The 16,479-nt window shown below is 50.9% G+C and overlaps 2 protein-coding genes across 3 annotated transcripts in view; both read right to left on the reverse strand.

Moving 5' to 3' along the window:
- Positions 1-7,910: 7,910 nt before the first annotated feature.
- Positions 7,911-10,887, reverse strand: ACKR1 (atypical chemokine receptor 1 (Duffy blood group)). Its single transcript, XM_010348523.3, has 3 exons — positions 10,757-10,887; positions 9,427-9,506; positions 7,911-8,950 (listed from the first exon to the last, which is right to left on the reverse strand). Exons 2-3 carry the CDS (start codon positions 9,445-9,447, stop codon positions 7,961-7,963), a joined length of 1,011 nt encoding a protein of 336 aa, XP_010346825.1. The 5' UTR covers positions 9,448-9,506; positions 10,757-10,887; the 3' UTR covers positions 7,911-7,960.
- Positions 10,888-11,174: 287 nt separating this feature from the next.
- CADM3 (cell adhesion molecule 3) overlaps positions 11,175-16,479 on the reverse strand; it is a 32,485-nt gene continuing 27,180 nt past the window's right edge. For both annotated transcript variants that reach the window (XM_003937899.4, XM_003937898.4), the window contains 2 exons: positions 14,466-14,591; positions 11,175-13,555 (listed from right to left, as the gene is read on the reverse strand). In XM_003937899.4, coding sequence (XP_003937948.1) covers positions 13,437-13,555; positions 14,466-14,591 — 245 coding nt within the window. In that variant the 3' untranslated portion in view covers positions 11,175-13,436. The remainder of the gene's footprint in view (positions 13,556-14,465; positions 14,592-16,479) is intronic.

Raw genomic sequence — 16,479 nt, forward strand, 5'->3', positions numbered from 1 at the left:
CAATTTCTCTGCAGCTACCAGTGCCTGGAATGGTACCCACCCACCTCTTGGAACAATTCAGGTCAGGTGCATATCTGGCTAGGAATCCCTTCGTTGTTTGGTCTCCTGAACAGACAAAAGGTATTATAGCTCTGAACCAGAGGGATTTAGGTCCATAACCCAAGCAAGGAGAGTAAAGTCGTCACAAGTGCAACCCAGACACTAGAATCAAGAATTATGCATTTTAGTCCAGTTCTTTCACTTAACATATTATCATAGAGTTTCAGAGTCTTCTAGTTCCAAAAGATTAGAATTAAGGATATCTTGGATTAGGTCAAGACTATTTGAAAATCTTCCTCTACGTGATTCCAGTGCATTGCCAATTTGAAAGAAAGCAGTTGGACTGGTCGCAGCTCCATCCCAATTCAGGGGACGCTCTCTGCTACATTTTGATAATTTACTACTGTCCGGCCACAGATTGAATCCTTTCTGTAACTATGAACTCGTAACTCAAATTACTTTTACCTTCTTATTTTCTTTCCCTTATTTGCACCAGTTCCTTTATCTCATTAGAGCATTTGTAATTTATTTGTATGTTTATGTGTCTAATTCCTGCTTTTCACTTTAGTCTCCAAACTCCACAAAGGCAAGGCTGGCTATCTGATATGCTCACCACTGTAAAACAAGAACACAGAGCAGTGTATTAACACATGGTCTGCTCATACACATTTCCTCTCTCCCCCTCCCTTCCCCTCCTGTCTTTTCTACTCCCTTCCCTTCCCCTCCCCTCTCTTCCCCTCTTTTCTACTCCCCTCACCTGCCTTCCCCTCCCTGCCCCTTCCCTTCCTTCCAGAATGTGACAGCCATCCCTGTGGCTCAGACTGCATTGTCAAAAGCTCTTCCTAACATTCAGCCAAAATCAGCCTCCCTGTTACTTCTTCTCATTCTGTTTCCAGTTCTGAAGCCACATACATGCCTAATGCTTTTTGAACAGCACACCTATTGATTTAAAGACAACTATATCTTTTCTACATGTTTCCAGTGTAGAAATCTCCCCCACTCCAGACCCCCTTGCACCGTGTAGAAGCAGCATGGTCTCTAGAGTGTCAATATTTTGGCTGCTAGCTCTCTCTCCCACCTCTTTTTTTTTTTTTTTTTCAGACAGGGTCTCACTCTGTTGCCCAGGCTGGAGTGCAGTGGCATGATCATGGCTCACTGTAGCCTAACCTCCCAGACTCAAGTGATCCTCTCACCTCAGCCCCCTGTATAGTTGGGACTACAGGCGCACACCACCATGCCTAGCTAATTTTTGCATTATTTGCGTGTATGTGTACAGATGGGGTTTCATCATGTTGCCCAGACTGGTCTGGAACTCCTGGGCTTAAGCAGTCTGCCCACCTCAGCCTCCCAAAATATTAAGATTACAAGCGTGAGCAAGCTGGAGTGCAGTAGCACGATCAGGCTCACTGCAGCCTAACCTCCCAAGTTCAAGGGATGCTCCCACCTCAGCCCCTTTTTAAGCCTCGCCACCCCCTTTTTAAGAACTCTCATTTGTTAATGGCCTTGAAACATGGGGCAACCAGAGCCAAGCCCTATTCTAAATATGGCCTGTCCAGAGCAGGAACGGTGTGCCTCCCTCGTCCTATACACTGTGTCTCTTAATGCAGCTTGAGTCCGCATTAGCGTTTTGGCTACCACACGCGCTATTGAATCATCTTTAGCTTGTGGCCAAGTGAAACCTCTAAGTCTTTTAAATTTTTTATTTTTATAAGAACTTCTGTTGAGCCAGGTATCTTCCATCCTGTTTTCGTGCTATTGATTTTTTAAAACACAGGTTTTGCGTAATTCCTATCACATTTTATTATGATTAATTATTTAATTATTATTTAATTTCTGCATAAGTTTGCTAGCCCAGTGACCTTCCCTTCCCTTGTTCTTGTCACACTCCCCAAAGTGTGCCGTGGAAGTCAAGCCTGTCAATCAACCCAGTATGTGAAGTGAACAACCCTCTTCTGGGGCCTCAGGGAGGGGATGGGAGGAGAATCACGGTCGTGTTTTTGGAAGCATCAGGCAGATAGCACAGACAGTCCACTTATTCCTCCCGTCTTTATCAGGCCACAGACAGGAAAGGGCCAGCTAATTTGTAGAGAACTTTCTTCTCAAAGGCTCCACACCTATTCCTTCTACTCTGGGGTAATTGTCTTTCAGTGCGTTGGCTTCCAGAATCCACCACAACCGCCCGGAGGAGTGTGAAAGGGCAAGAGCTTCTCGCTCTTGTATCTTCTCTGCATGTGCATGTAAGGAACACTTCTGAACATGACACCAAGACAGGAACACCCCCTGACTAGAGGCTTTTGGATTTGCTATGTGCCTTTGACTGTGAAATAGAAGTTTGCTCTGAGAAGTCTAGGTGACTGAGGGAGTCACCTAGACTTCTCAGAGCAAACTTCTATTTCACAGTCAAAGGCACATAGCAAATCCAAATGTGGGATTTGGGGATTTTCTATGTGTCCTGGGATCCAAATGTGTTTCAGGTTGTTTGGGAGAGGACTGGGAAATTTTGAGAAATAGGGGAAAAAGGAAGAAAGAAAGGGAGAGAGGGAGGGAGGGAGGAGATGGAAAGACCAGGTGGGCCCAGGGAGATTCCGATGTCAATAATTGTGTATTATTCATTTCCAAGTCTTCCAGTACTTTCCCCAGCATCTTGAATGTAGTGGGTATTCAACAAATTCCTTAAATGAAATGAATTGGACACTTCTAAGTGCCTTAAAGGGTGATCCTGTTCCCAAAACCGCAGAAAGATAATTTGCCACAGGGAGGCGACAGAGGACAGAAGGTGAGAGGAGGAACCAGCGTTCCCGGGCTGGGAAGGGGCAGGGTTGGCGGGGGAGCTGGGTTGAAACTAAAAGGGAGGTGAGAAAACTGAAGGAAAAAAATATCAACATGGAGACCAAAGTGACTTTTAGGTCCAAGGGGGGAAGTGGGCTCTCCCTGAGTGTGATGCAATCTGAGGAGGTGGCTGGACTGTGAATTTGATTCTGAGCCAGTGAAGGACTTTGTCTCCCAGAACTCTGGGGGAGTCTCAGTGACTCATCTTCCTCAAGCAAAGATTAAAAAATGACAACCTTTCCCAGATTTCCCTTGCTGGCCCAAACCCAGCAGTATCCCAAAGGAAAGGAAGCACTGTTTCTTTAATGCCTGGTTTGGGAACTGTGGTGAAGTCCTCAGCTCCAATCAGCCATAAATTGACACAGAAAAACAGGTTCACAGGCCAGAAATCTACTGAAGATTCTCCAGCCTCTTCAGTCCCTATACAGCGGAATGACATGGGAGAGACTCTGGAAGACTTGGAGACGGGAGGTCAGTTTTCTGTACCAATTATTTGCTTGTTCCTCTTCCCTCCCTGGACTATGAATCCTCCAGTGTGGGCAATGAATCTTTATTTATGAAATTAATTAACTCAGGTACTTAGTAGCTGTTTCCTGAGCTCCGATCACGTGCCAGTCAAAGAAAAGACTTTTGTATGGTTGAAGTTTCTTTTCTCATGTTGGAAGAAGAAGGTAGACAGGCAGTAAACTGGTAAGCAAATAAATGAATAAAAATGTAACATGTGATAAATGCTACAGTGGAAACATCCCAGGGGAACTGGTAGAGAATAACTGGGCACACGGCATGGCCAGGTTACCTTCCACTGGATGTCAGGTGAAGGTCACTCTTGAGGGAGATGACATTTGCACAGAGACCCCAAGGATGAGAAGGTGCCAGTCACATAAAGAGCACAGGAAAAAGCATTTTGGGCAGAAGAGATATCAAGTGCAAAGACTCTTAGAGTGAAAAAGAGATTTGCCCCTTCAAAGAACAAAATTCACCCCTGGGCATAAAGCTTCATGAGCAGCGGGAAGACATGGCCACCGGCTAATCATGGAAGTCCTGCCAGATAGTACAGAAGCACTTGGGATTAACTCAAATGTAGCAGCGAAGAACCAAATGACAAATATAGGGTATAATGTTAGAGTTTTCTAAAAAAGCAGCTTTATTACTTTCACTGGATTTTCAAAGAGACCTGTAACCCTCCTCCTATCCCCTAAATGTTAGTAATAACTGATTTAGAGGAAGAAGACTAGGTCCATGCTCTTAGAAACACTAGAAAGACAAAAGGTGCAGTTTGGAACTACATGCAATGTATTCTTCCACAATACAGAGAACTACTCAAGAAAAAAATACAATTGTCTTTGAGGAAGGCAAGGGTGAAACTTCAGACATTATCTAAAAAACCTAAAGGAGTAGGTGACTTTAAGTTACTGCAGATATGGTAGGAACATACAAAGAAAGCTGAGGACCAATGGTATTGGTGCAGGAGTTGAGGCTCTCATGCTGGAAACCAAGTTTGCAAGCAACTGGGCAATGATTTTGAGATACTAGAGAGTTATAAGAACTTAATCTTCTCATTTATAAAAATGTGTCCAAAAGATTTCCTAAATCTGAGTGCTACACAAAGGTATCTGATACGTCCACTTAAAATGATGTTTCCGCCAGCTCAGTGGCTCATGCCTGTAATCCCAGAACTCTGGGAGGCTGAGGTGGGTGGATCACCTGAAGTCAGGAGTCTGAAACCAGGCTGACCAACCTGGTGAGACCCTCATCTCTACTAAAAATACAAAACTATTAGCCGGGTGTGGTGGTGCACGCCTGTAATCCCAGCTACTCGGGAGGCTGATGCAGGAGAATCAGTTGAACCCAGGAGGTTGAGGTTGCAGTGAGCCGAGATCGTGCCATTGCACTCCAGCCTGGGCAACAGAGTGACACTCCAAGACTCCATCTCAAAAAAAAAAAAAAAAAAAAAAAAAAAAAAAAAAAAAGATGTTCCCAAATTCCCCTAACCAATTTTCCAGAGCAATCTCTCAAAGATTTTCTCTTCCCTTCACCAAATAGTTACAGGAAAGAAGAAAGCTAACATGCACTTTTGCTGAACTGATGTTTAAACATTCCCCATCCCTGCCTGTGTTCCCCACACCCCTCCTGCCCAAATCACCTAGAAGATGTCTAGAGATGATTTGGAAGGACTTGGACTTGTTAATTAACCTAAACAGTCGCATTCATCGGCAAGGTGCATTATTGTTAATTAAAACTGCAATTCTCCTTGTGCCCAGACTGCGGGCTGCTGTTGTCAGAATAATTAGATAGCATACGATGGTTTTCATGCAAATCCCTGGCAATTAGAGTTGGCGATGAATTGGGTTTGAAATCCCAGTGAAGTTCTCAATCAGAATTCCTCTGAGGGAGGAAGGTGGTGATAGTGTTGGGGGATAGGGAAATAGGAATGGAAAAAGGGTATGAGGACCAAGCATTTGTTTTCTGAATCCTAAGGGAGGGGTTGCAGCCTGGAATAAATGAACTATGAGCATCAGTGTGATGTTCAAACTTCCCTTGAATAATAGATCTCTCTCCTTTAGAAAGCAAAGCAAACTGACCTTCCTCAGGGTCTCATGTTTTCCCAAGAGCTTGCCTCCCTGGCTCTTGTCTTTCTGAGAGGATTTTTTTTTTTTCTTTAGCCAGGAGGTCCAATATCTCATACACAGCTAAAGTCCCTGCCAACCCTAAGATTAAATTCTTAAGGGCTCTAAAAAGATGGGATTTGTATTCCTGAAGGGTCGCAGAAAAGTTGCCAGATTCAGACCAATGTTAGAGTGGTTGGCGGCATGCAGTGGGTTAAATACATAGGTGGCAGGTCCCCGGGAAAGCTTTAAAGAAATGATTAAGATCCCGGTGAGACTTAAGGAGGAGCTCTCCAAATGCTGCATAGGTCATGGCAGGAAAGGGCAGCCTGAAAGGCTTGGGGCAATGCTGGTGGGCATGGGGATGGGGAGGATGTGGCTGGGGGTGGGGTACTGTCTCCAGCCCACCCTAACCTCTTAGCATCTTTGGGCTTCTGCAGCTGCCTTTCCCTTGTGAAAGCCTTGAGAGCTGCCAAGCTGTTACCCAGGAGTCTAAAAGGAGGGATTTCTATCCGGAGGCACAGGGTTGGGGCAGATAAGACAAGCCTAGTGGTCTTAAATTAAGCCTCCCTTGTATTGGGTTGACACCGAAAGATTCAGGGAGTCAAAAACGCCCTCTCCTCCCCCTCAACTAGGTCAGCTTCCAAATCAGTACCTCGTAAGGGAGGAGAACAACATCTGGTAGAATTGGAAGAGTGGTCAAGGATGGGAGGGGGATATTGAGAGGAGCCCACAAAAAATAGGAGGGGAAATACCAGACTAGGACACATCCATGAACTGTGGTTGGAAACCAGAGCATAACTGAGGTTTGTAAATTATTTCATTTTTCTTCATTTTCTTTCCCTTTCTTTCTGATTCAGAATGTCTCCCGCGTCTCAATCGGTCCCTAAATCCTGCCTTTCAATTTATCATCAACCAATCAGGAGCTAACCTGGTGGTTGCTAAGAGACAGGAGGTGGGAGATTTAGAGGCTTTGTCATGGCACCCACCCAGGAAAATTCCCTAAGCCTTTTGCACCCTCCTGCCTAAGATATTCTAACTCATCTCTGCACCTGTCCCTTACTGGCCTGTTATTCCCAAGCCCAGAGAGTCAGGCAGAAACACTTCAGTGAGGAAGCCAGGTATGGCATATCTTTGGAAAATGGAAAGATGGTAATTGGGTTCAAACTGATATAACGTATCTGCTCAAGTTTCCCCAGGCTTTAGTTGAGTTAGAGGTAGAAACTGTTTTGTAGCCTCTCAGGTAGAGGGTGAATTTGTTCTTGGTGGTAAAATCTGTACCTCCAATGAGGAGAAGCTTCTGTCTCTCCAGTGATCTAAACTTGGCTAGGTAGAGATTCAGAAAAATATCAAAGGTCCTGATCAAGCAGTCAGAGAAATCAGGGGTTTATTTGGGAAAGAGGTGCCCAGGGTATTGGGGTATTGTGTAGAAGGTGGAAGGAAAGATGTGGGAAAGAAATGTTTATTACAAAACCTGAGATTTTGAAAGGGAAATTTGGGGAATTCCAAGCAGGAGATGAATCAGATCAGGGCCTCCCCCTTCAAGTTTCTCCACCCTTCACAACTTCTTGATCTTTTCTTCCCTCCACACATCCTACACAGAAAAGACGAGGCTTAAAAACCAGGGTAAGGAAAACTCATTTGGGTAAGGAGTGAGTCATAAATCCTGACTCTATATCCTGGAAACAGGGATGGGTGCAGAACTGAGTGGGGGTTTGGGTCCTGAGAAAAGTCAGTGCACACACACAGGTGTGGGTAGTTCAGGTGCTGACAGAGATGCAATCTCGTGGGTGGGCCTATGTTATTATATGAATACATCTGACATAAAGGTAGGCTCTAACAGATCGAGAAACAGATGTATGCACACACACGCACACATGCGCGCATGCACACATTTGGGTCACGCTGAGGAACCTGGGAGAGATGACTCCCAGGAAGTGGCTTTTAAAATTATCTTGAGATGTTCCCTGAACTGAGTGACATCCCCTGGGATGTTGCTTTCACCTTCCCCACCACCACTGATCTCTAAACAAAGCCAGGCAGGAGACAGAAGACAGAGAGAGGGGCTGGGCAGCTCAGATGGGGAGAGGGAGGTGGCATTGCTCTGGGCTTTGTCATCAGTCTTCCCTGTTTATCTTTGTTTTGATTTCTGTTCCATTTGCTTCCTGGAACAGCTTTTCCTCCATTACCAGCAAAGCCATCCCTTCTGGGTGTTTGGGTTTAACTGCTCCCCTCATGTTTTGGTTTCTCTTCTCCCTTGAGATGGCAGTGACCCCACACCTCAAGAGAACAGCTGTGTGCCCTGAGGGTGTTTATTCATCATTCAGCTTCTCCCCAGGCCAGCTATAGAAACAGACACTGGCAGGAAAGTCTGACATAAAATGTCTCTCTCTCCATTCTCCTTCTTCTCCCCAGACAAAATAAGAAACCACCCGCTTCACAAAAGCAGTGTAGACTTTAATTCAGGTTGACGGGTGGAAAGAGAACTAAGATTTGCTTCCAAGGGTGTCCACAGGAGAAGACCATCTTTCAGGGAGGGGCAAGGAGGGCAAGAGGGTGCGGGTGGTCTGGTGGCAGAACAGGGCCAGGAGCAGGGGTGTAGCCACACAGTGTACAATTGCCAGGGCTTCTGCCAGGTTCAGCAGCAGGTCCAGCACCTGCTGGGCCAGACATGTTGGCAGTAGCAACAGCTTGGACCTCACCAGGAAATCCAGTCCCAGAACCAGCCCGTGAGGCCACCAGAAAATAAACCAGACCCACAGGATATTCATCCAGGGGCCTGGCCCCATACCCAACGCCTTCTTCAGCCCCTTGGCTCCAAACAAACCCAATGGCAACAAGACAAAGATGGCAAAACAGGCGACAGCGTGAGTGGCCTGCAAAGCTTTCAGCTCCGTGCTGTATATCGGGGTGCAGAGTCCATCAGAAGCGCCACTGGCCAAGGTGATAGGTAGTGTCAGCAGGGCAGCCGCTCCCCAAAGTCCCACAGTGAGGCCCAGGGTAAGGCCTGGGACCTGGCCTGCACCCAGTTTGGGGCCCAGGGAAGCATGGCACCCTAGCAGCAGAGCCTGGGCAAAGGCTGAGCCATACCAGACGCAGTAGCCCAGGCTACACAGGGCGGAGCTGTGGGTGTTACCTAGCCCTGGTGCCAAGATGGGCACCACGATGCTGAAGAGGGCACTGCCCACAGCCAGCTGCGCCAGGACAGGCCAGCCAGGGCAGAGCTGCCAGCGAAAGAGAGGTCTGAAAAGCATGAAGAGGACAGTGCTGCTGGCTAGGATGCCCAGGACACTGGCGAGGATGAAGAAGGGCAGTGAGGAGTCGTTGAGCAGGCTACAGGAGTGGCAGGGGGCAGCTGCTGCCAGGCTGGCATCGTAGTCGATCTCCGGGAAGGAATCATTCCCATTATAGGAAAAATTCCATAAATCTTCCAAGTTCAGCTGACTTGAGTTCTCAGTTGAGGGGGAGAGCTCCGCCTGGGGGACATACCCAGAGGAGGCCATCAGAGTTACCCCAGAGAGTCTCCTGGGAACTGAGGGGCAGGTGGGAGGGGGGGACAGAGAGGAAAGAGGAAGGTCGGGTGGGAGAACAAGGTCTCTGCAGGAGTCGGAGCCAATGCGGATGGTGGAAAGGACAAAGCTGGGAGCCTGAGGAGCTGGAGCAGGAACGGTCCTGGGGAAGCCAGGGCAGCTGGGGATGTGGGAGCCATGCAAGGTCAGGAGAGAAGGCATGAGGGGACCAGGATGGAACTGAGTCAAAGGCAAAGGGAGGTCACAAGAAGGAGCCAGGAGGCTAGTGTAGGAAGAAGGAGAAAGACTTTAAAGGAAGAGGAAAGAGAGGGAAGGGAGAAAAAAATAGGAGGAAAAGGAAGAGATAGAAAAACTGAGGGGCAAATCGCAGGGGAAATGAGGGGTATGGGGGTAGGGACTCTGGAGCCTGGTCCCATACTCACCTGGTGCAGACAGTTCCCCATGGCACCGTTTGGTTCAGGGCCGGCAGACAGAAGGGCTGGAACGGCTGTCAGTGCCTGTGCTTCCAAGATAAGAGCCAAGGACAAATGAGGGCCACCAGGCTCCGGGCAGGGACAGGGGGCATCAGGAAGTCTTACCCCACGCCACTGCCTGCACAAGCCTCAGGCCTATTGGGGGGGCACTGGCCTCAGGGGCTTCCTGTTTTGAGGTTGGATTTGACCGGTCGGGACTACACTCAGGAAAAAGGTGGGGACCAGAAAGTGGGCATTTTACCGAAGTGGAAAGGGAGGCTGAGAAACCAGGGGGCTTTCCAGCAAATAAAGATTCTTCAAGCACAAGGAAGGAAAAGAGTGGGGCTGGGTGACTTGTGAGGCAGAGATAAGGGAGGTGCTGCGAAATTGGAGTGGAAGGGCGGCTGACTCTCACTGCTCCTCCATTCCCTTGAACCTGATCCAAGGAAAGGCACTTCAAAAGCCATGTGTTTGGGAGAAAGGGTGGTAGTGGTCGATTCCATTCAACCTGAGGGGTGCGTGCGGATGGGCATGGGCTCTTTGTGTGCCTTGATCTCTGTGGACATCTGCTGTGTATCAGTGGGCACATATCTGTACGTGAGGGGCTCGTCTGCTGTGTGTCTGGCTATCTCTAGGTCTGGGTGTTTCAGTGTGAGGGCGGGAGGGTTGGGGTGGCTGTTGAGGCCGCGTGATGAAGCCATTTCAGGGAGCTACTGGGTGTTTGCCTAGCCACCTATGAGCGCAGTGCAGGCCTCTCGCATACGAAGTGGAATACATGGTCTCACAAGTTGAAGTAGGCTCTAAGGGACAAAGGGACAGCATATTTTAAAATGGGACTGTTGCCCACAGGGTGATCTCTTTTCAGATTTCTACATAAAGTCTGGAACTGCTTCACTGGCCAGACATCTTAGCAATATGTAAAGTTGCTTACGGAGGGGCAGAGCTGGCGAGCAGAGAGAAAGGGCATCTACTCTGCAGGCAGGCAGTCTCCTAAGCCCACGTCACTTCTTTTTAGCGGCCCCTCCCGCTGCCTGCCCCCTCAGCTGCTTCCCCAGGATCTCCACTGTTTCATCACCCCTCTCTGCTTTTATTTCCTCAGTTGGGAAGACATGGCGGGGACGTAGGGAGTGGTGAGCCATGGAGTGTCCAAGTCAGAGCAATGAGATAGAAAGGACTGTTGCATTTGTCCAAGACAGCATTGGCTCCTTCAACCCAAGCCGTTAAGGCCCTTCTGACCCATTCATGTAGGGCTTCCTGGGGGGCAAAGCACCTCAGACCCAAGGTGCAGAGGGATGGGTACCTCATAGAGATTTCCCCCTTTTCTCCCAAGTCACTCGCTCAAGTTTCAGGTTCGACATGAACGGGCTGGAAAGTGAATTTAGTCTGTGGTGTCTAGTGATGCTCTCCAGGGTGGGGTTGATGGTGCCTCCATCGCCGTCTCAACATTCTGCAGCAATGCCTGGCAGAGGGTGGGGGGAAGCAGTCAGACGCCCCCCCAAGATACTCTCCGGAAAGGAAGGGCTTAGCAAAAGGAGGTGAACACACTTCTCTCCCATGGAGAGTTATATTGTTGCTGTACATAGATATCCTTGAGAGTGGCCTGGCAAGGGACACACCACCTTTCGAGGCACCAGGCACCACGTGCAAGGGGTATGGGAACAGTCCTCACATACACACGTCCCAGCAGCAGCAAGAGGAGCAGAAAGGAGGCAGCCGAATGACACGGATAATCCAGATATATTGAGGGTGGCCCCTCTGAGATTAGCACAGGAGAGTTAGAAAGATTATAAAGATACACGGTCCCTCCCTGCTCCCTTCCCCCACCCTCCCATCCCTGGACAGACACACACAGCACAACAGCCCCTCTCCCTCCCACCCCCCACCCCGTACAAATATGGCTTCTGTGTAATATGGACAGAGTGGTTCAGCTCAAAGAGGAAAAGTCATTTTCCCAAAAGCGGGTGCTGGGAGACAGGAAGCTTGGCAGGCCTGGGGTCCCAGGCTCCCTTACTGTTGTGAGAGGAGTAGGCCCTGGCTTAGGTGAGGGGCTGCCCGTGGTGCCCAGGGCCCTCACCAGCGGCTGGAAGATTCACAAGGGTAGTACCTGAACTGAAGGGGGGTGGGCAGGCCTGCCAGATCGCAGCTGCCCCTTTTCGCCTGCCCGTTGTCAGGGCACAGAGGAAAAGCTGGCGGAGGGAGGGAGCGATGCCAAGGGCATCCTGGAGCTGAGGCAGGGCAGTCCAGCCAGGACAGGGAGGACCAGGAACCGCATTTCCATGGCAACCAGCTGGGGCCGGGAGACAGAAGACCGGTAACTAAAAGGAGGGGTGGGGACCGAGCCCTCAATTCACTGCGTACAGACTGTGGGAAAAATAGGTGGTGGCAGGTCATTCCAGGGTCAATGCCAAGGAGAGGCCTGAGGGGTGCATAGCAAAGGCTGTGGCACTGACTCCATGGCTCAGAAGAGGGAAATCCAGGGAAGGGCTGAATGCTGAGTGTTTCAGGGAGAGGTGGAATGGACAGCTGGGCAAACACACACCCAAGGACTCCTTTCTCCAAGACGGATAGGCATCAGGGGTGGCAGAAGGAACACCTGAATGGAACAACCTCCCAGCTGAGGCATGAACCCTGACTAGGAAGACCCCATTCCCAAAGCTACCCCCCAACATGTCCCACAGCCCTGTCCACCTGCCCAGGACCCCTGGCTCTTGGCCCTCCTCCTCAGTCCCTTGCTCTGCCTCTCACTCAGACGCACATGCACACACACACACACACACACACACACACATGCATACACACTACACACACCACACGCATGCACACAGTTCACATTATTCCCTTAGTTTGGGCAGGAGACAGCTCAGTGCAGTGAAGCTCCTTTTAGTAGATTTGTTGTTATGTCTGCCTGGCTGCTGGGGGACGAAGGACTAAGGGCTGATGTTGGGACCAGGAAGGGGACACAGGGTGGCCAAGGTGGGAGGAGTAGTTGCTGAGCAACAATCCAGAGTCTTGCGTAAGATGAGGGGCCCCCTCAGCGCAGGGAAGCAGGGGCAGTTCAGGCCCGAGAGCAGTGCCTCTCCCACCACTGCTGGAGCAAGGAGGAGCAGCCACACGCTGCTGTCCCCAAGGGCGGTTCCTATGGAAAGGGCCCGGCTTTGTTCATTTGTAGGAAAGCGGGGTGGCAGTCCACCTCCATCCTTCCTCCCCAAATCTACTCTTCCTTACAGGGACATGTGTCCTCCCCAGGTTGACAACCTAGGTCCCCGCACGGCTGCATTGCCTTCTGCGGGTCACATCTCCCCAGGGCCCCCCTACTCATCACCTTCCCATTGCTATGGAAGAGAGGGGTCAGGGTGGCACCTGCCTCCCTGTCTGTAGCGCTTAGGTGTGTGGCTAGCCAAGGAAAAGCCATGCCCAGCCCTTGCCAACAACCCTCCCTCCCGTTCCCCGATTTCTGGAGAAGTCTGGGAAGCTGCTCTGTTGTAGAGGATGAAAGCTGGTGAGAGCCCCCAGCTCCAAAGCAGCCCTGCCCCTTACCCCTCCCTCACCCCTCTACCTTCACTCTCCCCCTAACACTCCAGGGTTGTGTTTCGTATTTGTTTGGTTTTTTTGTTTTTTTGTTTTTGTTTTTGTTTTTGTTTTTGTTTTTTTTTTTGCTTTTCTCACCCCAGGGCTCCCGCCTCTCCAGCCTGGAGACAGATTTGATTTGGGATTGTTACAAAAATAATAATAACCCAAATGCAGAGAAGCCACGGAAAGGGCTGAGGGCAACCCTCCCCTCCCCCCCGCCCTCCTCCCTCCCCCTTCCAAACCGAGTACAAAACCGCACCCAAAGCAGACATTCTGTACAGGGGGGTGGGTGGGCTGGGGAGCAAGCGGGAGGGGCGGCCCTGGGGTCGCTCTGTACAAGTCCGGGTTGATGACGGCCCCAGCGGTCCCCACGGGGCCCCTGGGGGGGCACAGGAAGTGGGTGGGTGCCCCTAGATGAAATATTCCTTCTTGTCGTCCCCTCCCGACTGCCCGCCTTCTGCATTGATGATGGCCGTGTCCGCATCTGGGGCATCGTCGGAGCCTTTTGCCTCGTGTGTCAGGTAGGTTCCTGTGTAGAGACAGAGGCTTCCCCTCTCAGGAGCTGCTTCCCCACCTCTGAGTCCACCCTGCCCACTTTCCCACCCACCCACTCACGCACTGCTCAAGTCATTTTTCTCTTGCCAATAGCTCTCTTCGCCTCCACCTTACCTAATTCCCATTTTGCTTCCCGCATCCCTCACCTGACCACACCCTCCATGAATAATGAATCCTGCCCCTAAGTAGAATCTCATCTGTAATACAAAGCAAGAAAGAGAAGTGTGCGTGTGTGTGTGTGTGTGTGGTGTGTGTGTGGTGTGTATGCCTGCGCGTGTGCAGATAACTTGGTGGCGGGGGAACTGCTATGCCAGCTTCATGAGCAAGGCAATTGACATCTGGCTTACATATGACCAGCCTATGGAGTCGGGCTTCGGGCTAGAATTAATAGCAGAGCCGGAAGTCTGGGAGGAAGAACATGGGAAGAGAGTAGAGCAAAGGCATGGATAAAGGAGAGAAGGTAGGAAAAGCGGGGAGAGAAAAGAAAGGCAATGAGATCAAAGGAGAAAGAAAATGAAGTTAAACAGATAGAAAGGAAGAAAGCGCAGGAAGCAATGAGATGGAGATGCAGTTTCAGGAGCTCTCTGTCTTGCAGCAGGAGACCTGGAGGTAGAGCAGCATGGGAGCAACCACTGACTGAGTGGGAAGGTTTGATTTCACTTGGACGATCCCCAAGTGATCAGGCTTTACTGCCGGGTTGGTGGTGCTCAGTTATCACAGGGTTGGCAATGATAGGGCTGGCTTGGTTTTTTCTTCCCTAAACACTCCAAAGGGCTGACAAGTCTCTGAAGGCCCTTTCCACTGTCGGCTTCTCATCCTGCCCACCTCTGATGGGTCTCCCTGCCCCTCCCAAGTTCTGCTGATGCGCTCCCTGTGCCTCTGACCTTTGTGCCGGATCAAGTAGTGGCCAAGGAAGATGAGCATGATGAGTAGCAGGAAGACAATGAAAGCCACGATCCCGCCGATGATGGCGTGGTAGGTGCTGGAGGAGGAGGGCACCGGACTGGGGTCTGGAGGAAAGGGCAACACACAGTCAGATCTGGGGAGAGCCCTTATCTTACAGCATTCCAACGTGGCCATGAATAGGCTTACCTAGCAGGGAACAGGCACTAACATCAGGAAAAGGGAGCAGCCTTATTCATCGTGCCTTACTGTGTGCTTATATGCCATGCCTGGACGATAGTATTTGTTAAAACAAACTGATGGGTTAATGAACAGATAGATAAATCTGCCCACACCTAGCCATCTAAGTTGAGATCTTGGCACTGAAGCTGGACCTTGGTCAAAGATCATCACTTTAATGACTCTCCTTCCCTCCTTCCCGTCCGCCCCCCTCCCTTCCTCCCCCCTCCTCCCCCCCTCTCCCCCCCTTCCTCCCCCCTTCCTTCCTCCCCCCTTCCTTTCCCCCTTCCTTCCCTCCCTCCTTCCTCCCTTCCTTCCCTCCCTCCTCCCTTCCCCCCTTCCTTCCCCCTTCCTCCCCCTCCCCCCCTTCCTTCCCTCCCTCCCTTCTCCCCCCTTCCTTTCCTCCCTTCCTTCCTCCCCCTTTCCTCCCCCCTTCCTCTCCCCTTCCTTCCTCCCCCTTCCTCCCCCCTTCCTTCCCCCTTCCTTCCTCCCCCCTCCCTCCCTCCCTCTCCCCCCTCCCTTCCCTCCCTTCCTCCCTCCCTTCCTCCCTCCCTTCCTCCCCCCTTCCTTCCCCCTCCCTTCCTCCCTTCCTTCCCTCCCTCCCTTCCTCCCCCCTTCCTTCCCTCCCTCCCTTCCTCCCCCTTCCTTCCCTCCCTCCCTTCCTCCCCCCTTCCTTCCCTCCCTCCCTTCCTCCCCCCTTCCTTCCCTCCCTCCCTTCCTCCCTCCCTTCCTCCCCCCCTTCCTCCCCCCTTCCTTCCCTCCCTCCCTTCCTCCCTCCCTTCCTTCCCCCCTTCCTTTCCTCCCTTCCTTCCTCCCCCCTTCCTTCCCTCCCTCCCTTCCTCCCTCCCTTCCTCCCCCCTTCCTTCCCTCCCTCCCTTCCTCCCCCCTTCCTTCCCTCCCTCCCTTCCTCCCTCCCTTCCTCCCCCCTTCCTTCCCTCCCTCCCTCCCTCCCTTCCTCCCTCCCTTCCTCCCTCCCTTCCTCCCCCCCTTCCTCCCCCCTTCCTTCCCTCCCTCCCTTCCTCCCTCCCTTCCTTCCCCCCTTCCTTTCCTCCCTTCCTTCCTCCCCCCTTCCTCCCCCTTCCTCCCCCCTTCCTCCCTCCCTTCCTTCCCCCCTTCCTTTCCTCCCTTCCTTCCTCCCCCTTTCCTCCCCCTTCCTCCCCCTTCCTCCCCCTTCCTCCCCCCTTCCTCCCCCTTCCTCCCCCCCTTCCTTCCCCCCTTCCTTCCCCCCTTTCCTTCCTTCCTCCCCCTTTTTTCCTTCCTTTCTCTCTTTCTAGTTTTCTCCCTCCCCCGCTTTTATTTCCTTCTTTCTTTTCTCCCTCTTTTTCTTTTTAATTTATCAGAGTGTTCCTTCTCCGTTTCCATGCTCTCTTAACCCTCTCGTCTTCTTGATATTCTGAGCCAGCTCCCCTAGCTCTAGGGGCCTTCTCAGCCTATTCACCCACTGCCTTAAGATCAGATAGGGAAGGAGAAGTAAAAGCTGATGGAGCTAAGAATTAAGCACATTGACAGCACCTTACAAAAGATGATAGATTGTGACCCCTATGTAAAGAACCCTGTTCCCTCATGGCAGGGGAGTTTAGTACTCCAGTGACACCCCAAGCCTCCAGCATTTCCTAAGGAGGAGGCCTGGGATTCCATCTGCACTGTGCCACCATCCAGAGGTTTGCGGAAAGGACAAGATGCTTTCTCCCATGATATGGACGTCTCTGCCACTGGATATACAGCATCTGTCCTCCATGGTAACCTATATAAAGGAGCGACAGCACAGACTGGGCC

The sequence above is a fragment of the Saimiri boliviensis genome, chromosome 19 (genome assembly GCF_048565385.1).
Source record: "Saimiri boliviensis isolate mSaiBol1 chromosome 19, mSaiBol1.pri, whole genome shotgun sequence".
Taxonomy (NCBI): Eukaryota; Metazoa; Chordata; class Mammalia; order Primates; family Cebidae; genus Saimiri; species Saimiri boliviensis.

Coding starts and splice junctions, on each gene's coding strand:
- ACKR1 (XM_010348523.3), bottom strand. CDS start 9,447: ATGGGGAACTGTCTGCACCAG. Junction 8,951..9,426: donor TGGGGAACTGTCTGCACCAG/GTGAGTATGGGA, acceptor TATGTCCCCCAG/GCGGAGCTCTCCCCCTCAAC.